This window comes from Coregonus lavaretus (genome assembly GCF_964263955.1).
Source record: "Coregonus lavaretus genome assembly, chromosome: 29".
Lineage (NCBI taxonomy): Eukaryota > Metazoa > Chordata > Actinopteri > Salmoniformes > Salmonidae > Coregonus > Coregonus lavaretus.
Genome location: NC_140016.1, coordinates 32,034,509 through 32,057,366, shown reverse-complemented (window position 1 = coordinate 32,057,366; position 22,858 = coordinate 32,034,509). Strand labels below are relative to the sequence as shown.

General features: G+C 42.2%; 1 protein-coding gene across 4 annotated transcripts in view; it reads right to left on the bottom strand.

The window, feature by feature from the left end:
- LOC311105165 (LIM domain-binding protein 2) overlaps positions 1-22,858 on the bottom strand; it is a 79,817-nt gene that overhangs the window by 5,443 nt on the left and 51,516 nt on the right. The window contains exons 3-8 of one of the 4 annotated variants that reach the window (XM_084147216.1): positions 20,585-20,757; positions 13,538-13,660; positions 9,876-9,959; positions 7,330-7,453; positions 4,732-4,785; positions 3,868-4,004 (exon numbers count right to left, since the gene is read on the bottom strand). In XM_084147216.1, the coding sequence (XP_084003342.1) occupies positions 3,868-4,004; positions 4,732-4,785; positions 7,330-7,453; positions 9,876-9,959; positions 13,538-13,660; positions 20,585-20,757 (695 nt within the window). The remainder of the gene's footprint in view (positions 1-3,867; positions 4,005-4,731; positions 4,786-7,329; positions 7,454-9,875; positions 9,960-13,537; positions 13,661-20,584; positions 20,758-22,858) is intronic. The other 3 variants (XM_084147217.1, XM_084147218.1, XM_084147219.1) reach the window with 3 other exon arrangements.

Here is a 22,858-nt window from a genome sequence, read left to right as displayed (position 1 = left end):
ACTTAAGAACGGGAAGCATAGAAATAGTGCACATAGAAGAGATCTACCGCTTCCTAGACATGCTTTCAATGAGAATGACAGACCTATAACTGGTCAGGTTGCTCACAAAAGTTACATATTGCAGCTTTAAGGCTGTCTGTGTTCCTGCTTGTTGCTGAATAATGATGATTAGTGTCTCTATGGATGATATTCCACCCAAAGCAATTAAGGATCAAAAGGGCCCAAAAGTGGACAAAAGCAAAAACACTAGAGGACATTGAGGCTCATCAAGACCAGTAGCCTACACAAGTAGCCTACCCCTGAGCTTCTATTCTAACCCAGAATGGAGATGTGGGTTCAGATCTTACTTTTGACACCATATGTTGGTAAGGCAATGAGACACCATTCTATTATAGCTACAAGAACATCTTTACTAAGGCTGGGATTCAATTCATAGCACAGCATGCTAGACAGCCGACAATACAGATTTTAAAGGCATTTTCCCCGACGTTCGCAGAGATCGCATTCACGCTCAAATGGAAATTACCTTTAAATGTCAAGTGCTATAACACAGATCTAACGCTGATCGGATTGAATCCCAACCTAGGATAAAACCTGTATAGAGCATTATACTACAACCCATAAGCTGCCCACGCTTTCACGGTCTTCTGTGGCAAGTGAGTCCTCTATCCATCTCTATGACAACTACTCATGAGCTTCTAACCTGTCGAACCCATAAGCTGGTGTGCTTCAACTGCTGATGATGTGTGTTTGTTCCTTCACCAAAGGGGTAAAGCCCGGAGCATTACCCTTGGTCGTGTGTTTACCTTGTTTCCACCCAACCCCCTGCCGCTCCTGTAATAACAGTTGGTGCGTGGGGGGAATTTTCAGGAGTGTGTGTATGGTGAAGCCGGTGATACCGCATGTACACGGTCGACCCCTCTCGGAGCACTCTGTGCAAATGAAACCCTCCCCCCACTGACGAAGTGGACTATCTTCCCCTTCCTGACCCTCGCAGACCCATCAATAGTAATCATGTAGGACATATTTCAAAGAGATGACCCCCTGTGTTGAGGTCAGAGATGAAAACATAGGGAGTTGTATTCTTTGGTTGATTCTTTATTTGCAATGTGAAGGAATTGGGTGATGCAACTCTCTATTTTGATATGTACAGGTCTAAAAATAAGTAACAGTATTTAGGAGATGCGATTCAGTAATTCAAGCAATGTTAGATGATTGATTACCAGTAGTTATAAATATGTGATCAAATGGACAATGTTAGGATGGTGTTGGTTGTTCTATGCAGGCTGAGTTGTATATCTCATCTCCCCTGGTCTGCTAAAGCCTCTCTCTCCTCAGCAGCCCACAACCTCCCACTGCATCTAGGGAGGCAGCCGCACAGTTAAATGGAGCACATGCTTCACTGCCCATGTGTGTCGACGCGACGTTGCATGGGAGCTCTCACTCCCCTCCTCTGATGCGCATGCACACCGACACACACATACACACACACAACTGCACCAAAGAGGCTCCGGGTGGGGGGGGGGGGGGGGGGTGTAGTTTGTTTATCCGAGATGCAACACAAGCCTCTTTTCAAAAACTTCTCTCAAACCCCACTAGCGACCGCCAAAACGCCTTAATTGCGCTAATTAATTTAGGTGAGCTTTTTGATTAAATGACGATATCCACACAGATTTTTTTCATTTGTATAGCTAATTGAGTCATTAGCTCAAAACATTGTGATTGCCAACAAGCCTTGAATTCCCCATCTGTTCCTGTGAAGTTGGCTGTCAACCTACACCCCCCCCCCCCCACCAATGACAACAGCTGGTAGCCAGACTGGGATTGGGGGGAGTGTTAATTGTGATCTAATTAATAACTTTTAGCATTAGCTAGCCCTGAATGGACCAATGGGCTGTTAAGACAGCTAAGAATGCTCACTGTCTGATCATCAGTTAGTTTATTAGCATCCTTTTTGAGGGATTAGACAACCCCCTTGGCCCCCTACTCCTTCTGTGTTTGCAGGTCTGAAGGAACTGGACAGGTGTAAGCAATATGGTGGATGCTCCCCTATGCCCATTGAAGGGCCTTCAGCATAAGCCTATCTAGTCCCTTAAGATCTGCAAACACAGAATGTGTATTTAAGCAGTGGTGGAAAAAATTGACAATTTTCCTGTCCTGCTAAGCATTCAAAATGTAACGAGTACTTTTGGGTGTCAGGGAAAATGTAAGGAGTAAAAAGTACATTATTTTCTTTAGGAATGTATTGGAGTAAAAGTAAAAGTTGTCAAAAATATAAATAGTAAAGTAAAGTACAGATACCCAAAAACGCAACTTAAGTAGTACTTTAAAGTATTTTTCCTTAAGTACTTTACACCACTGTAGGTAAGGGCTCAGGATTATTTTCAGGGGTATATTCCGTGAGCTGAAATGTTCAGAGGGATGCATATAGAAATGTATCAAATAAAGCTAACACACTTCCCTTTTCTACCTGAGAGACAATCAAGTCTGTTCTATGCAATCCATTTCTATCTGAATGTTCCAAAAGAATCCCCCAGCAAACACGTAGTAGCACTCTGCATGGTTTTCAATGTCATTTCAGCCCAGCGACCAGTAGAGGTCACTGTTGAACAACACAACAACCCACTCCCCCTCCCTTCCCTATGCCCCCCATTCACCCCCTCCCTCCCTTTCCTCGCCAGGGTCCACGTCTTATTGTCATTGGGCTCACGTAGGGCCTGTGCTCAGCCAACGAACGAACAACTTCTCAGACAAAGCTAGCTGGCGTGCAACATATGTAACCAGCATGTTTCCGCCGCTGCTCTTATAGATGCGTGTCAACGTTAGCCATAGGAAGTGTGTGTTTCAGGAGGGGGGAGTAGGGAGAGGGGGGTGTATACAGATATGTGATAATGAGAGATGGCGCAGAGCCAAACAGCCTTCCACCGAGAAAACAATTGTGTGTGGGTGGGTGGGTGTGGGTGCGCGTGTGTGTATGTGTGTGTCCGCGAGTGATTGAGTAAGAGATAGAAGGAGGGGGGTTGTGAAAGAGAGTGAGAGGGAGCTAGAGTTGGAGAAGGTGTGAGAAAGGGAGAAAGAGGAAGAGAGATCGAGAGAGAGGGGGAGATCCAGAAAGAGCAAGAGAGAGGGGAGAGCTTGAGTTGGAGAGGGTGTGTGTCTATGTGAGTGAGAGAGAGAGAGAGAGAAAATATATACATAGAGAAAGAAAGAGAAAGAGAGAAAAAAGAGAGACGCATTGTGGATTCAAAAGCATGACCTGCAAGGCACCGTGTGGAACAACCCAACCCAAAACAAAGAGAGTTCACAGTTCCCCAGTCTCCCTGCCCCCCTTCCTCCTAAAAACACCCCCAGCCAGATGGACTACAGTACTAAGCAGTCAGTATGACTCCTTACAGTCCATACATACGTCTAGCAAACCCAGTGAGTGATAATGAGAGAGTACTATAGCCTGTGCAAACAATTGAAGCGCAATAGCACTTTATCCCCCGGAGCGATGGGAAGCGTGAGGTGCAACACTCAGTGGTTTAAGTAGGCGTTTAACCTCAAACTGTGTCGAGTGGCCCGTTGTATTGACATGTCGAGGAAGCAAATACGGTATACATGGGATAGACTAGAGCCATGGAGCGCTGGTTGATATAGCAATCCCCAGAGCAGAGGGTGTAAATGAAGCAACAGGGGAGGATAATTCTAGATTCTAGGTGAATACTTGAATAAACATATTATATGATGGTAGATTGATAGTCCTATAAATGAAATGTGTTTCAATACATGCCTTCCTGCCTGTGCGTCTATAGTAGCTGTGTATAAGGGTTGTATGGGGTGTATAGCTGGGTAAGAGAGGGCCAAACCGGTAGAGCTGATGCTTACAGGTACCTGACTGGAGAGACTGAAGTTGCTGGCAGGGCTTCTCTTCTTACTGTTGGCGTTGCCCACGCTGCTGTTGGCACTGCTGGCAGAGTTCTTCCTTTTCCTCCTCTTCGTCGTCGTCTGTCTCGTTGGCTCAGCTTTGGCGCGACCAGCAAAGGAAACAAGAGCCATGGCGGACAACATAATGCATATACCAAGGTGGGGGTAACACATACACGCACGTGCATGTAGACTTGCACACACACCCATGCAAGCATCCACAGACAGACAGACAGACACACACAATACACACAATACGCAACAACTCAAAAATGATCCATGCTTTGTTAACATCAGAGGTGAAATCAAAAGGCGTTAACATCTCCCATGACATGCTCTAGTAAGAAAGAACCCCTGTTTCATTTGCATAATTGCTCAACGATAGACCTTGCTGCTTGACTTAATGTGACTGCCTTAATGACCTTGGTGTTGTACAGTTCTCGATAGCCTCTCCACATTAAAACGATCGATAACATCACCTTTTGTCCTACTGTATCTACAGTGTATCTTTAGTTGTACAGGCTTCTGTAGCCATTTATTGCTTTGCTTTGCTGTGAATTGCATTTGTGAGTCAGATTGTTTGTTTGTGTGCATCATTATATGAAGTGGTGATGCACAGTGTGGTGTTTTAGCAAACATTTGGGGTACATTTTTGAATTTCATAGTGACTTAGAATGAAAAATGTGACATGTGTTGAGCATTCATGACGAAAATACAAAGTACACGACAATGCATTTCTTGGCATTCCGTTCAGAGAGAATAAAATGCAGCTCCCCTAGACTACTTCTATCTCTATTGAAAACTATACGAAGACAGAAAAGGTACCTTTTTTGTGATTTGTGGGGAATATTTCCGTTTTGAAGTTCTGTGGGTGTCCAGCTAAAACCGGAGCCAAAATTAGTTTTGTTTTATTGAAGTGATTAATTATTTTATGTAATTAAATGCCAGACAGAGGGAGAAAGAGAGACAGACCAGAAATGAAAACAGAGAGAATGAAGGAGAAAAAATTGTACATTCCCTGCAAGAAAGATATTGCCTAAACATTATTACTGTAGAAGACTTGCAATTATGAAAATACATGTTTTTTATGAGCTAGACATTTAATGAATAAATTAATAAAAGATGCAATTAAAAAAGCATGTGTATATCCTTGATCATTAATCTTGTGTAAAGTAATGAAATAGGTTAAGTAGAGATCTTAGCAATACTTATATCTCCAAAACATTGTTTCTGAAATACATAATTTATGAATACATTTATTTAGCCATTTTCACCAAGTGTTTGTAAGAGAATGTTATTGCTCTGAATCTCAGTAAAAAAAATATATATATCATCTGTGATCTTCAAAAAGATGTCTGAAAATGAAATACATTTTTAGAGGTTCTTATACTAATCACACCAAGGGAGATGCTTTAGTATTCAAACATACACTAAGTGTACAAAACATTAAGAACACCTGCTCTTTCCATGACATAGACTGACCAGGTGAATCCAGGAAATGTGTTAAATCCACTTCAATCAGTGTAGATGAAGGGTTGGTGAGCCTTGACACAATTGAGACATGGATAGTGTATGTTTGCCAGAGGGTGAATGGGCAAGAATAAAGTGCCTTTGAACAGGGTATGGTAGTAGGTGCCAGGCGCACCGGTTTCCGTCAAGAACTGCAACGCCGCTGGGTTTTTCACACTCAACAGTTTCCCGTGTGTATCAAGAATGATCCACCACCCAAAGGACATCGAGCCAACTTTACACAACTGTGGGAAGCATTGGAGTCAACATTGGCCAGCATCCCTGTGGAACGCTTTCGACACCTTGTAGAGTCCATGCCTCAACAAATTGAGGCTGTTCTGAGGGCAAAAGGGGGGGTGCAACTCTATATTAGGAAGGTGTTCTTAATGTTTTGTACACTCAGTGTATAATTTATCTGAAAAGATAACATGACTGAGGAGCATACACACGTTTAAAAAAAATCTAAACTGTAATGTCTGCAACTAGAACCAAATCAACTTCTCTATTACTACTACATTTTAATGTTTATGGTTGTCACGAGAAACTATCAAAATTGTGACGTCTATTACCAATTCCCATCCACTACTTTGACAAACCTGGGTACAGGAACATGATGTCCATTGTCAGAAACAACCTTTTCTGGCATCACGACTGTTTACGTTTATGTTGAACAAAAAATTCACTAAAACTCACATCCATTTCCACAAAGAATACTTATCAGCGCATAAATGCGGCCGTGCTTCCTTCCTCGCTAAACCAGAACTATTTTCCTGGTCCGAGAAGAATTGGAGGAAAGATGAAAAACTCGACTAATGAGGGAACCACAATTACAGTAGACCGGCTTAGTTCCGTTTGGTTTTGTTTAAAAACACAGCTGGACGGACAAGCTGTAGTGGCACACGAAAGATTTATGACCAGCAAAACTGAACCTAGATCTGTTTCAAATGACTAAAGATACCATTCTAATAACCTGGCTATACACCCAATACAATGTTAAGCATAAAGTCCACTAGTCTGGAAACCAGTATTGAGTCAAGGCAATCTGTAAACACATACACAGAGGATTCTGGATCCCAAAGCTGTCTCAGCTCCTATACAGCTGATACGTTTGGCATCTTAACATTTTTTTCACTTAACCCTGACACTATACAATGTGCAATTGAACAAAGATTTATCCCCTTGCGCACAATTAGACATTGACAGTTCAACCTATCCTTTTTCAAAGGGTCTGTTCAAGAAGATTCTACATTCATTGACAGTGAAAACTAAAAAAAAATCCTAAGTGAGAATTCAAACCTCTGGGGATCCATCCGTGAGGGAGTTGGATCTTGTAGTTTGATTACACCAGCCACCCTTAATTAAAGTTCAGAAGCCTTGCACATTACACAGATCTGAGTCAAAGGGTTTCTACTGGTGTTGCTTTTGAAAGACGTCTTGTCATGCGCTGGCGAACATTGCAGTAATTTGCAGCCCTCGAATATGTCCAAAACACCTGCTCATTTCTACTCCAGCCAATTTAAGCCAACTATTTTTCAAGAACCACCCTTCGAACATCAATCATAAAACCCTGAAATGTCCAGTTACGGTCTATTCAAATTAAAATTCCAGAGCCATTCCTGATAAATTTCCCGATTCCTGACAGGGAGAATACATTTTAAGCATACGCAATATAATAGATATTTCCCTTCTCTGTTCTTTCAACATGGTCTCATTAGAAATTAGACAATCTAACCATTGTCACTATGTCACCTCAGCTCTCCTATTACTTATAAGTCACTATAACAACATTGGCTGCGTCCCATAGGTCTCTGGTGAACAGTAGTGCACTATATAGAGAATATGGTGCCATTTGGGACGCATCCATTGACAATTGCAGACAAGTGTGTTTGGTTATTAAGGCAGTATAAACGTTACCTGGTGGGGCCACCATTCTCTGCCACTTCTGGAACAGGCATGTCTTCAGACAGTCCCTAGGGCTGAGGTTGTACGTCTTGTGCCTAGACATGAGCTCCTGCATGGGCTCCAGGATGACACACAGCTGCAGGTGATGGAGAACACGAACACGAACACACACACACACATGCAAATGTTAGATTCGGTAGTATTAAAAGACAAATGCATATACAGTGCATGTTTTCCATGTTGGTGAAGATGGATCTTTAATCACTATGTGAGCTTCGCTCAAAAGGGTATCACTTATACATACTGTATCTGAAACTCCGTGTACAATTAGAGAATCCAACAAGGAGCATCCTCAAGTGACCTATGAAGTCATCACAAAGAGGACACATGTGGGCCAGCTTGGCAGTTTGAATAGGACAGAGTTTCACATGAGGCAAACTACCTCCCTCAACAGTTCTCTTAACCAGCCAATTCACTATGACCAAACTCTGTTTGGGCACTTACAGTAGGTTTATACTCATAGGCCTATCAAAACAGACCTGGGCCTGTATTCAAAGTAGGACTGCTGATATAGGATCAGTTTAGGCTTTTAGATCACAAGGAATACGATTATATGTAGGGGGGACGGACCTCATCCTAGACCAGCACTCCTACTCTGAGATGTTTTTTGAAATACCAGAGCAACGAGTCACAGCGTCCACCAATGCCATTCACTCTATTACTACAGAGCTATTTTATAATGGCATTGGACTGTCTGCAGGCAAAGTGAACATGCATGTAGCCCACCAAACCCATGTTCTTTCTCTGATATTGTCCTCTTGACACAACTATATCCCCCCTAACTCAGGGAACAATCCCTGGGCCGGCAGGTAGCTTAGTGGTTAAGAGTGTTGTGCCAGTAACCGAAAGGTTGCTGGTTCTAATCCCCGAGCTGACTAGGTGAAAAATCTGTCGATGTGCCCTTGAGCAAGGCACTTAACCCTAATTGCTCATGTAAGTCGCTCTGGATAAGAGCGTCTGCTAAATGACAAAAATGTAAAATGATTTGAGCCTGAAAACAAGTGCTATTTTCAGGTTCAACGGTAGGAAGCCTGCTTTATGGCTCTAATACACGGAAAGGCTTAAATACACTGACCCTTGGCCAGGAAACGGTCAGTCTCTTTGGGAAGAACTGATAAACGATGGGAAACGGACGAGTGCCTTTCAAAAGACAATAAAGACTCCATTTATGTGAGGAAAGGGCGTGTTTTTTCTGAACACCGTCACTAAGATAGCGAGAGAGAAATCGCTATGGCTCACTGTGACGGCAGTAAGAATGATGATGTTTCCTCAAAGTACAGTATGAAATTAACCCCACGCCGACCTCCAAAAGTCGGCCAATTAGACTAGGATTTGTTGGTGAAAAATGACAGGGGGTGTTTTTATTTGGGATAAATGAGGCAGGTTGTGGGGAAGGGTGTCATTTAAAAAAACTAACCAACCCTCAAAGGAATAGCCTAGTAGTTCTACACTAACGGCCAATGGAGAAATCTCCTATAGGTAATGGATGATATGCTGTCAATAACTGAAAAGCAAGGCTCAAATTCAAAATAGAAAGGTGAAAATATAAAAAATAAAATAAATGATAATATAGGTGTGTTATGACACAAACATCTCCAAAACTGCACTCAATATATTCCATATGATTAATCCATATGCATTCTATAATCATTTTCATGGTAAGCTGCTATGACAACATCAACAACAACAAGAACAAAAAAGAAGTCCAACAAAATGGTAAGAATGGTTGTTAAAAAATCAACCCCCAAGCCCTCTTTCTCTGTCGCTCTCTCTCTTTCTTCCCTCTCTCTCTCCACAGTCTTCTAAATAAACAGTGGCTAGGCTCTTCGCCGTCTCTCCGCGCGGCATTTCACAATTATGAGTCTCAACAGGGAGCGTTCATTAATGTTATGCTAATTTTCTCGATCCAATTAATTCGCCCCCTCTCTCGTTTCTCCCTCGCTCTTCCTCTCTTGTTCTCCCATTTGGAAATCGGAGCTGTCACTCAGTCTTGGAATGAAAAGCACAAACAAAAGACAGCTGAAATAATGTCTAATGTATTCTGGTGCAGGCTGCTGAGACTTTTACTAAATATATGTTATAAATACAGTGAGGAATGGACCTAAAAAGTAAGCAAGGATATACATATAGGGGGATATTCACTGATGTATTTAAGTATTGTTTTCATTAAAATAACACATTGTGATAGCTGTCAGTCTGTGAATGTAATTTTGTATATTTGTTCTTGAAATTCTTAAAATATCCTGATAAAGAATCTTCAGGTAGCCATACCTAATTAAAATGGTGGATGGTATATCAAGGTGATTGATAGATTGAGTAGTGGCGGCGTGTGAGTGCCTGTCTTTCTTTGTGTGTCTTTATGTGAGTGTGAAAGGAAGAGAGAGAAAGCAACAGAAAGACAGATAGACCCACACAGACACAGACAGAGGAGAGAGAGAAAAAGGGTGATTGAATTAAAGTGTGTGAGTGAGTGAACGAGAGAGAGAGAGAGATCTTACCCTGAGGTAGTTGAGGGTGAAGTTGGTGAGCCCCATGCGGGTGATGTTTTTGGAGAGCTGCTCCAAAACCTGGGGGTCTTGTGCCTAAGGGTTGGGGAAGGGGGAGCGGGGAGCGGGGGTAGGGGGTAATGAAATTGAGAGAGGCAACATACAGTTAGCACTCTTTCATATAATAGAAGTCTTCAGTCTGAAAATGCAGTGTATTGACAAAGCAAGAGACCGCTTGGCCTGGCGCATGCTTCCATTCAGAAGCTTATGAAAAATGCATAGTATCATCTCCAGTCGTATCTTTGTGTAGAGAAAGTCAGGAAGGATAATATCAAGTCGTTCTGTATTGTCCAAGAGGAGAGAAAGACAGAACTTTGCTTTGCTTCTGCTCTAGCATTGGTTAGGTCGCTATTGAACCAACGACTACCATAAAGTTGAGTCTGAGTATGTGGATAAAGGACTATAATTTGAAAATGGATATTAAATAACAACGCCAACTAGCCACCTCATTACAGCTTAGTATTGTGAGAACCTGTGACTCCAAGAGGTGTCAAAAGCTTTCTCAACCATGGTTATCAATAACTACATTGAATACCCATTCGAAAATAACATTCAGTGTCAGAATAGTCTAACTTTAAATACCCACAAAACTGTGAGACTATGAAATACCCACATCATTTCCATTCCAAAATGTGTGCTTTTACAAGAAATGAATGCTCGAGCAAAAAAAATAATGTTTAAAATGTTATTAAAAAAAGCCTGCGATGTGTGCGTGTACGCGCATGTGTGTGTATGTGTGTGTGTGTTGTGTGCATGTCTGTGTGCATACGCACAAGCACAATTGTGTCTGTCTAAATTCAATCTTCTCACTTCCAGCCCTGGCTCTCTCTACCCTTTTCATTAGTCCAGGCTATGATCAAAAGAGCTAACTCACTTTTACACATCCCTCACATGCCTGTGAAATATTAGGCCAGGGCCCACAATACCCTACTCTCCTGGAATTAGTGGGAATACCCACAGGGGCCAATTTAATGGTGTGTGAATTTCATATCAAGATTTGGCAAAAAGAAGGCGGCTGGCTATACGGGGAAACTACTTCTGAAATATACCTGTAGGTCCACAGGGCTGAAGAAAATAGACTGTTTCTATCAGTCATTGTTACACACTTCGAGGTAGGCTATGCGTTTAGGTTATGATGGGTTACATGCATATGGGTAATGTATTTGATGCATACATATTCAAGATACTAGAGTATGTCAAGAGTATGACTGTGCACTACTGAATATAATATACTATGTCTAACGTATGGAATTATGACAACCTATAATTTGCTCACTTCACTTGCCTTCCCTCCGTGTGACTATTATGTTCGTTACACTTACTGGAATTAAACAGATTATTCATTTGACCTTGTTGTTTTTTTTTGCTCAGGCAAGGGGCCTCTTTGATCCAAGCTTTCCTTTGATGTCTGCAAATAAATTGGTTTATCAAATCCCTCCAAATTGGGACACTTTCTAAACTGCTTTGTATGGCTTTTAAATTCATATGCTATGAATAGCATTTAAGTGTCTTGGTGGAGTTGGGGCACTTCAGACCCTGTGGAGTAGGACTCGCATTACAATTTGAGGATAGGATACACCTGAATGGAAAATGGGTGGGTGACATATAGTTAGAGGACTTATTTTTGTATTGTGCCATTTTAGCGTCTGTGAGAGCACAAGCAGCGCCATTGAGGCCATCTCCATTTTAAAGTTGTCCATTTTCTTCTTCTTTTGTTTGAAAAAAGCATACAACTAATATTGGTGATTTACTGCCACCTGCATTGCGGGAGTCATGAATCAAATATTGTGTGTCATTCATTTATTGTGGCCACTATATAGCTGTGATATAGCTTAAAGCCATTTACAAACCATGCAACCAATTGGTCCCAGGCCTCCCACAGTGAAAAAGTTGAAATTCACAACTTTCCTTCATCTGCTTGCTATGCCCTCATATTTAGCCTCAAATTGAAGTGTTTTACCATTTTCTTTTCAGGACAACCATGGCTACAAGAACACAAAACAATTAGAGATAAACAGTTGCATTCATGAGTTAATTGACAAATGTCAATTAACAAATAATGCTCACCACACAAAAACCAATAAGAAAAATGTATTTATAAGATTGCTATAAGTACAGTAATTGTTTGCTCAGTGGGACATGAACATCCAACTAGTCAGTGACAACTGTGTGGAGTTGGAATTTGTGACAGCAACTATGTGAGCTTACTACAGTATTATAGACACTACGTCATGGGATTTCCTATGATCTTCTATGTAGAAGAACCCCTTACCTTCTAACGACTGTTGTGTGGCTTATGAGCGTCATAGAGCAAAACATTACATGTGCGTGTTCGTGAGAGTCTCCGCTTTTCATAGTGGGTTCATAATACTTTGTAGCTCAAACCGTTTTCGAGATTCACCATCTCACAAACACATCTCTAGTACACCTTTCAAACCAATACATTTTTACACCAACTTTAGCATCCCGACAACTTTTTGCTGCCTTTCCTTTATGTGTTGTTGTCCGACATCAAACTTGTCCTTGTCATTATGAAAAAGTATAAACACAAAAATGGCAGTCCGCATGGCATGTCAGTAGCCTGGTCCAAATAGCAACGTTACCTGCTACATTTTTTGCACAAAAAAAACATCAATTTATGTCAATCTAGCAAGCCAGGCAACTAAAAGAAACTTTCTCTAGACAATGACTTGGTTTGTTGCTAACATTAGCTAGCTTGTTAGCTATCTACAACGTTTTGAGTTTAACTGTAGCCACATTTTTACTCACCCAAACAGGAAAATAAAACACATGACAAATTATTTACAAGTATGGCGAGCTGCTAACTTACTGTTGACCTACTATTGTGAATGTGAAGAAATGAAAGCAGTACATTGAAAACAGCATTTCTGTCGGATTTAGAGCTTGCCCTCAGGTTACCATGACAACGACCGCAACAACAGATTCATAGTTGAATGTCTCTTGCTCAGTTGCGGCAAGCAATGGCAATATACAAGTCGAATGCCGATAAGAATGTGGAAAATATTTGGCTGTTTGAAAGGGAACCATATAAACATTGCCCAATAATTCTTTCTGCCAACATACTGCAAATCCTATGTGAATTAGGTATACTTCACTCCCTGTCAATCGCACAGCTAATGGTGGAAGAAATAGACGAATCCAATGCAAAGAAACTGAAGTCTGTAGCAAACACACAATGTTTAAAAGTGGTTAGAAGCGTGAGTGTGGGACTCAAGAGGCTGAAAAAGACAATGCTCTGATCATTGGCTGATCGCTCCCAACGCATCCTCATCCAGTTGACTACTTTAAAATGGTGGAAGCACTCAATGGCAATGTCCATGCAAAAACAGGGTATATCCATGATGAGTCCTCATTATTCTCTATGGTTCTCACCATTCTCTATTATTCCCTATTATTCTCATAATTCTCTATCATTCTCCATGGTGCGTGGGTGGCACATGTTGATGATGTCAAAGCATAGATTTGGATAGATGGCACATCTTTGCATCTTGCCATATAGCTTCTGTGACAGCGTGGGCAGCGCCCTCTATCCAACTCTATGTGTTACATTTGTGAGTGCAGTCAGCACATGTTGATGATGTCATACTACTCACGTGCATGGCCAGGATGCTGCGGGGGATGAGTTCTCGGTTCTGCCGGATGGTGAAGTGCCAGGTCTTGATCCTCATGAGGTCATCAAAGGCAAATTCAAGAATCAGTCGACCCTCTGTGCATACCTGTCCAACAACAAAGATTGGGTAACACTTTATTTGAAGGGGGTATACATAAGGCATGCATAACACCTTCATGAGACCAGGCATGACACCTTTATGAGTGTTGCAGTATCATTCATAACAACCTTTGTAACAAATGTAGGCCTACTCAGCTTTATTCAAGAGAGGTTTTCAAAATAAAAGTCCATTAGTACACAGTAGTCTACAGTTTACGTCACCTTTGACATCATTCCCCATATTGATGTAGAGTGCATTCGGAAAGTATTCAGACCCCTTCACTTTTTCCACATTTTGTTACGCTACAGCCTTATTCTAAAATGGATTAAATAAATAAACATTCTCATTAATCTACACACAATACCCCATAATGACAAAGCGAAAACATATATATATATATTTTTTTGTGTGCAAATGTATTGAAATTAAATAACAGAAATACCTTATTTACATAAGTATTCAGACCCTTTGCTATGAGACTCGAAATGGAGCTCAGGTGTATCCTGTTTACATTGATCATCCATGAGATGTTTCTAAAACTTGATTGGAGTCCACCTGTGGTAAGTTCAAATTATTGGACATGATTTGGAAAGGCACACACCTGTCTATATAAGGTCCCACAGTTGACAGTGCATGTCAGAGCAAAAATCAAGCCATGAGGTCGAAGGAATTGTCCGTAGAGTTCCGAGACAGGATTGTGTCGAGGCACAGATCTGGGGAAGGGTACCAAAAAATGTCTGCAACATAGAATTTCCCCAAGAACGCAGTGGCCTCCATCATTCTTAAATGGAAGAAGTTTGGAACCACCAAGACTCTTCCTAGAGCCAAACTGAGAAATCAGGGGAGAAGGGCCTTGGTCAGGGAGGTGACCAAGAACCCGATGGTCACTCTGACAGAGCTCTAGAGTTCCTCTGTGGAGATGGGAGAACCTTTCAGAAAGACAACCATCTCTGCAGCACTCCACCAATCAGGCCTTTGTGGTAGAGTGGCCAGACGGAAGCCACTCCTCAGTAAAAGGCACATGACAGCACCCTTGGAGTTTGCCTAAAGGCACCTAAAGGACTCTCAGACCATGAAAAACAAGATTCTCTGGTCTGATGAAACCAAGATTGAACTCTTTGGCCTGAATACCCAGCGTCACATCTGGAGGAAACCAGGCACCGTTCATCACCTGGCCAATACCATCCCTACGTTGAAGCGTGATGGTGGCAGCATCATGCTGTGGGGATGTTTTTCAGCGGACTGGGAGACTAGTCAGGATCGAGGGAAATATGAACAGAGCAAAGTACAAAGAGATCCTTGATGAAAACCTGCACCAGAGCGCTCAGGACCTCAGACTGGGGCGAAGGTTCACCTTCCAACAGGACAACGCTAAGCACACAGCCAAGACAACGCAGGAGTGGCTTCGGGACAAGTCTCTGAATGTCCTTGAGTGTCCCAGCCAGAACCCGGACTTGAACCCGATCGAACATCTCTGGAGAGACCTGAAAATAGCTGTGCAGCGACGCTCCCCATCTCCGTAGCCGATGTGAGGAAAACCTTTAAGCAGGTCGACATTCACAAGGCCGCAGGGCCAGACGGATTACCAGGACGTATATTCAGAGCATGCGCGGACCAACTGGCAAGTGTCTTCACTGACATTTTCAACCTCTCCCTGACCGAGTCTGTAATACCAACATGTTTCAAGCAGACCACCATAGTCCCTGTGCCCAAGAAAGCAAAGGTATCCTGCCAAAATGACTACCGCCCAGTAGCACTCACATCGGTAGTCATGAAGTGTTTAGAAAGGCTGGTCATGACTCACATCAACACCATCATCCTGGAAACCCTAGACCCACTCCAATTCGCATATCGCCCCAACAGATCCACAGATGACGCAATCTAAATCGCACTCCGCACTGCCCTTTCCCACCTGAACAAAAGGAACACCTATATGAGAATGTTGTTCATTGACTACAGCTCAGCGTTCAACACCATAGTGCCCACAAAGCTCATCACTAAGCTAAGGACCCTGGGACTAAACACCTCCCTCTGTAACTGGATCCTGGACTTCCTGACGGGCCGCACCCAGGTGGTAATGGTAGGCAACAACACATCTGCCACGCTGATCCTCAACACTGGGGCCCTCGGGTGCGTGCTTAGTTCCCTCCTGTACTCCCTGTTCACCCACAGCTGCGTGGCCAAGCACGACTCCAACACCATCATTAAGTTTGCTGACGACACAACAGTGGTAGGCCTGATCACCGACAACGATGAGACAGCCTATAAGGAGGAGGTCAGAGACCTGGCAGTGTGGTGCCAGGACAACAACCTCTCCCTCAACGTGAGCAAGACAAAGGAGCTGATCGTGGACTACAGGAAAAGTAGGGCTGAACAGGCCCCCATTAACATCGACGGGGCTGTAGTGGAGTGGGTCGAGAGTTTCAAGTTCCTTGGTGTCCACATCACCAACAAACTATCATGGTCCAAACACACCAAGACAGTCGTGAAGAGGGCACGACAACACCTTTTCCCCCTCAGAAGACTGAAAATATTTGGCATGGGTCCCCAGATCCTCAAAAGGTTCTACAGCTGCACCATTGAGAGCATCCTGACCGGTTGCATCACCGCCCGGTATGGCAACTGCTTGGCATCCGACCGTAAGGCGCTACAGAGTGTAGGTGTGTATGGCCCTGGGGCATCACTGGGGCCAAGCTTCCTGCCATCCAGGACCTATATACTAGGCGGTGTCAGAGGAAGGCCCAAAACATGGTCAAAGACTCCAGTCACCCAAGTCATTCACTATTCTCTCTGCTACCGCACGGCAAGCGGTACCGGAGTGCCAAGTCTAGGTCCAAAAGGCTCCTTAACAGCTTCTACCCCCAAGCCATAAGACTGCTGAACAATTACTCAAATGGCCACATGGACTATTTACATTGACTCGAGGCTGTAATTGCTGCCAAAGGTGATCCAACAAAGTACTGAGTAAAGGGTCTGAATGCTTTAGTAAATGTGATATTTAAGTTTTTATTTTTAATACATTTGCAAAAAAATCTAAAAACCTGTTTTCGCTTTGTCATTGTGGGGTATTGTGTGTAGATTGATGAGGGGAAAAAAACAATTTAATCAATTTTAGAATAAGGCTGTAACGTAACAAAATCTGGAAAAAGTGAAGGGGTCTGAATACTTTCCGAATGCACTGTATTTATTTTACAATCAGACATTTTTAATTCGCTGGCATGTGGACGTCTTGGGCAGACTATTATTTACTCTGTCCTTATTCAGCAGGTCTGTCCTTTTATCCCTCACACTCTCTTGAAGATGACGTTGAGAGGATTGTGTTTACGGCAGAGACAAAATAACTTTGGGTCAGAGAGAGTTGCCAATTAAAAGAGAGAATGAGAGAGGGAGAGTGTGCAAGAGAGAGAGAGCGCGAGAGAAAGAGGGAGAGTATGTATGTGCAGGAGTGAGAGAGAGACAGAAAAAAAAACACATTCGCCCCTTTAGCCGAATTCAGTGTTGTCGGGGCCCTTGCAGTTCCCGGTTTTGTTGCTGTGGCAACCGGAGAGAGAGAGCGGGCAGCAAAAAAAAAGAAATCAGCTGATTAGTTGGCATGGCAACCAAAAAGATGTAATCCCACCAGACACACTCTAATCAATGCCCCCAGCACAGATGGTCTCTAGAGGATCAACAAGAAAGAGGCTGGCGGGCATACAGGCCTGGTCACGTGGTATCACTTCGCCACACTGGAAAAAAATGGAAAAGTAGAGAAAAGGGAATATTTTTTCCTCTGCTATCTCCTACCATTGAATATATGATTTAACCCATTCTGGTGATGTGGTTTAGTCTATGCTACTTGGCTAAAATGTGAGGATGTTTCTCTATGCAGTAAGCACTGTCTGGATTTTGTAGTCATGAGTTATTCTGGCCATTGCGATGAAATGTCGGAACTACTTTCTGATAGTTATGAAGTTAGTCGTTGGATGTCCAACAATGTGGTTGTTTTTAGATTGTTGTTTGCAGATTAGACAGAAGCAATATTTGAAAAATAATCCTAACTGTTTAATTGACAATGGAAAGGGCTTTCATTCTAGTTTGATCATGATTCCAACTGTTTCTCAGACTAGTGACCTCTGGCCACAGTGCAAAAGTATGAGTTTAACGATACTGGCTACAGATGTAAGTGAAATTCTGTAACGCTTCCATTGGTAGTAACACAAAGACCTACACATGCTAAAATATATTTTTTGCACATTGTGAAACATTCTATTGGGAAACACCATTAAGTGTTATCAGGGGAGTTAAACAGACTATTAGGATTGTTTGCCTTTGGGGATGCCCTTGAGCCAAAAGGGGTCCCCTAAATGTACAGAAATATTGTCCAGAAAAAAGAAATAATATTATATCATATATGTATATAAACTGTACAGCCAAAATTCAAGCCAACATTTTACTTGGCAACTACACCATAGTGAAGGTTCTTTATTGGTTGGCTAAAATGGCTTGTTATTTAAAATCGTTACCAATAAAACCTTTACTCTTACAATACTACACTTCAAAGTATGGGCAACTAATGAAAATCCTAGTGAATAAAAACAGTGGTCATAAAAAGGTAAGGCCCCTTGGAGAGTCCCAATTGATTTAAGAAGCCTGCAATAAATCTTCTTCACATTCGATTGGCTAAGGGATCGCAGCCACATATTCTGGGAGGAGAGAGTATAACAGCATCACAAGCTTGCTCAAGAGACACCATTCTCTACTGTATAAGATGCTTCTGTAGGCCTAGGTTTATATATAAATATTATTTAAATATACACATTATTCATTATGAATAAGGGTGTAATAGAGCATTAATAATACATTTGTAACATATAGTTACATTATAAAACATCATATACATTAATTATGTATTAGGCTGTTATAGGGTGGCTTGGGGTTAAACGCCCCCAGGGTTAAACGCCCCCAGGGTTAAACGCCCCCACTCTCACAGAAACTACTTTATGTCACCAAAACATTTTTCAACACTTTCCCTGGATGCCACTAGTCTTGCTCAACTTAAAATGTAATCCGTCTCATCTCAACTTTTTAAGTCATTCCAACAAAACTCCCAAGTGGTGCAGCGGTCTAAGTCACTGCATCTCAGCACTAGAGGCGTCACTACAGACCGTGGTTCAATTCCAGGCTGTATCACAATCTGGCTGTCCCATAGGGCAGTGCACAATTGGCCCAGCGTCGTTCGTCCGGGGTAGGCCGTCATTGTAAATAAGAATTTGTTCTTAACTGACTTGCCTAGTTAAATAAAGATTTACTCAAATTAAAAACAATTTTGAGGTACACTGATCTAATATTTTGTCATTTAGAAAAAGTGATATATATATCTTATATCTATAAACGTTTTGTGTATATATATATACACCAGTAGGGGAGCTTAAGATAAATAATCCAGTTGGTTAGAGAGAAAAAAGTTTTTTATAAAGTAGTTAAATTTAAAGTGAGTATGTTTGGGGCAAAACCGCCTGGGCAATCAATGCAAGTCAATGGTACCTATATTAGCCCTGACAGTGGGGCAAAACACACCCCTTTCTAAAGTTTCTGTTTTTATTGAGAAAAAAAAATCCCCAAGTTACATTACTCTACCGTTAATAACACAGGAAATACATTCTGTAGTCAAGTGTTACCCTATTCATTATATTAGGCTGTAATATACCGTTATTACACTGTTATTACGTTCCAATTCATCAACCTTATCAATTCAATTCAAATTGGCTTTTGCTTAAACAGTTTACTCAATAAATGAGAATTAAACAGAGAGAGATAGAATAATTGACTGTCCCTATAGGTAGGGCTGGCCCACTGTGCTACAGTAACAATGGCTTTGGTCCCGATGCTACATCCACAGAGCTCCCGTCTGGTTTTTCCATCCCCCACAGGAAGTCCTAGCAACTGGGCTACAGTAACAAGGGCCTTGCCCCTCTGCTTCATCCACAGAGCCTATGCATAGTGGGGCCCGCTGTGTGTTGAATCGAGGTTCTGGGATACCATAGGGATGCAGCGGGGGGTACCATCGTCCAAAAACTGACACCCTCGCCTCACACGCACACGCACACACTTCCACACACGAACACATACACACACATGAACACGCACACATGCCAGGTTTACAAATCCAGATTACTCCCAGCGGAATCGCGGGGGCTTGTCCCTCTGGGATAGGGAAGGAGCCAAGAATGATTTCTCCAGGGATGAGAAATGGGGGGCTGGAGGAAGGAGGGTGGAAGGGTGGAGGTGAGAGAAGAGGGGAGTGAGGCAGAGCTCATTGAGATTCAGCACTCCAGAGCCAGAAGCCTGGATAGGAGCTCCCGGAACGTGCTCTGTTAGTGGAATTTCTTTTAATGAATTATTTTTTCCCCCTTCCTGATTTTGCTAAAGCTTAAATGGGCCAGTTGAGAAAATATCACTAAAAAATGTTATTTACCGTGTTTGTGTGTACTGTTAATGTTCTTCATCTGTTGCAGTTTATGCAAGCTATGGTATAACCTAACATTGAGGCTAGGTTTTATGATAACACTGCATTGTGGGTAATTTTATGGAGTTAAATTGTGTGTGTACTTCACTGCAGTGTTCATTCATGGCACAAGGAATCCCTGTAGCTATCCTCGCCTCACTTTAAATTCAAAAGACAGTCTGCAGAACCAGATTCCAACACAGTTGACCATCTGAAGTGTTGCTAGATACTCCTTTTAGGAGCCACACCCACCATACATTTACTCTCTTCAGCTTTGTGGAAAATAATTTCATAAATGTAAAAAAACTATGACACTTATGTCATGGATACGAACTTCAAATAAATCATTCCAATTTGATTGCGAATTAAATAAAATCGCATAAGAACTTGGTGACTCACAATGACAGCCTTGTATTTATTGCAGGGGTTATGATTACAGATCTTACCTTTGTAAACATTGGTTTACCATGCTGGGTGACCATGGTGCACTGATCACAGTCCACAGTGATGCAGGAGTTGTGGAAGGACTCCTTGGAGTGTTTGAGGATGTAGTACAGGTCAGTGACGCCGCCCTCAAACACCGTGCTGAAGTAACGCGGGACGAGTGTTCGTCCGATAGCTGAGAAAAATAGAAAAAAGAGGGGGGAAATTATCAATAATTGAAATATGGGACTAAAGCAGTGAAGGGTGAGTGTCTGTCCAATTTAAAACAGGGAAAAAAGATTCATCAAGTAAGTATTTCATTTGTAGACTCAAGTTTTTACCAAACTAGCCTTTGTAGGCTAGTTATTACATTTAAGTCATTTAGCAGACACTCTTATTTAGAGCAACTCACAGTTAGTGAATGCATACATGTTTTTTTTTCATACTGGCCCCCCGTGGGAAACGAACCCACATCCATGCCGGCCAAACCCTCCCCTACCTTGGACCAATTGTGCGCTGCCCATGGGTCTCCCGGTCGCGGCCGGCTGCGACAGAGCCTGGACTCGAACCAGGATCTCTAGTGGCACAGCTAGCACTGCGATGCAGTGCCTTAGACCACTGCGCCACTCGAGAGTCATAGCTATGGTCTATTATAATGTGTAGGTATGTGTAGGTACCTGACAAAGACCTATAGGTAGATATAAAGTGTTACACAATGTATGCTACCCAATTTTAGCCATTACTGATCTGCTTTTCCTTGTCTAATTGTGAAGTAAACACATAGTACAAAGCAAACCATTTGTTTAGCAAAGTACAGGTTATTTCACTTGTTTGCCGGTTTAGTGAGGGAATTATTCCAAGCAAGCAAAGTAAAACCTGGACAGTCTGGTTTGAAAGTTACAGGAAAGCTGTGAAAGGTTACTAGAGAACCATAAAAGTACTAAAAGTGGAGGAACGGCGTGGATTTAGTGTTTGACAAAATCAAGAGAGCGAGAGAGCAGGGGAGGGGAAAGTATGTCAGTGTCTTTGCCCTCAGGCTTTCTTGTTCTTTCTCCTGTTCCCTCTATTCTCTTTCAGCTAGTTCTCTGTTTAAATGAATATAATGAAAGATATAAAAGGATCATGCTTTAGGATACACTGTGACATTATGCATAAACAGAAAATATATCTCTTCATCACATTATCAGCTTATGTCGGAGTAGTGAATTTGTAACAAGGAAGGAGACAATGTATCTACAATACAGTGTAATCTGAATTCTTGTTTGTTTGGGTTCCGAAGCAGCCATGGATTGGAAAAGCGGAAAAAGACTGTCTGAAAAAGAAGAAGAACAATTTCCGCTTGTGTTTTGAATCGAAAGAAGCCACGCATGTTGGAAATTCCTCATCCTACTCTCTCTCCCTCTGTGAAACAAGCTACAATATCCAGCCAGTCCGAGCAGAAATAATCAATTTTAGAGTCAAAACTCTGTTGGGTGGAATTATGTGACACTGTTCCCCCGAGGGAGCAAAGCTAGTGAAATAAAACTTATTTTAGAAATGTCCCCAAAGACAGTAGTGGCTGTGGCTCCCAAGGTTATGACTGGAGAGAGAGAGAGAGAGAGAGAGAGAGAGAGAGAGAGAGAGAGAGAGAGAGAGAGAGAGAGAGAGAGAGAGAGAGAGAGAGAGAGAGAGAGAGAGAGAGAGAGAGAGAGAGAGAGAGAGAGAGAGAGAGAGAGAGAGAGAGAGAGAGAGAGAGAGAGAGAGAGAGAGAGAGAGAGAGAGAGAGAGAGAGAGAGAGAGAGAGAGAGAGAGAGAGAGCGTGTCCGTGTTCACAAACCTGTTAATCAAGGTTTCAAAGACCTCTCTGATGAGAATAGGCTACCCGTCCTATTAGGGAAGGACGCAGAGAGCTGTGGGTTGGCAGCGCACTACATTGCTGGCCTGCCATAAAATGAGGACAGTGTCTGACAGACCAAACAACCTGCACGACCTCTATCCCATTGTTATTGTTATTGTTCAATGTATGGTTATTTTGACCCTTGATTATTGTTGTTACTGTTGTCCCGTTGACAATATTGATTATTATTATTTTAATTATGTTAATATTGTAAATGTATTACTTAATCTCCAAAGTACGCTTTGGCAATATGTACATTGTTATGTCTGCCAATAAAGCAAATTGAATTGAGTTGAATTGAATTGAATTGGAGAAAGGAGAGAGAGAGAGAGAGAGAGAGAGAGAGAGAGAGAGAGAGAGAGAGAGGAGAGAGAGAGAGAGGAGAGAGAGAAGAGAGAGAGAAGAGAGAAGAGAGAGAGGA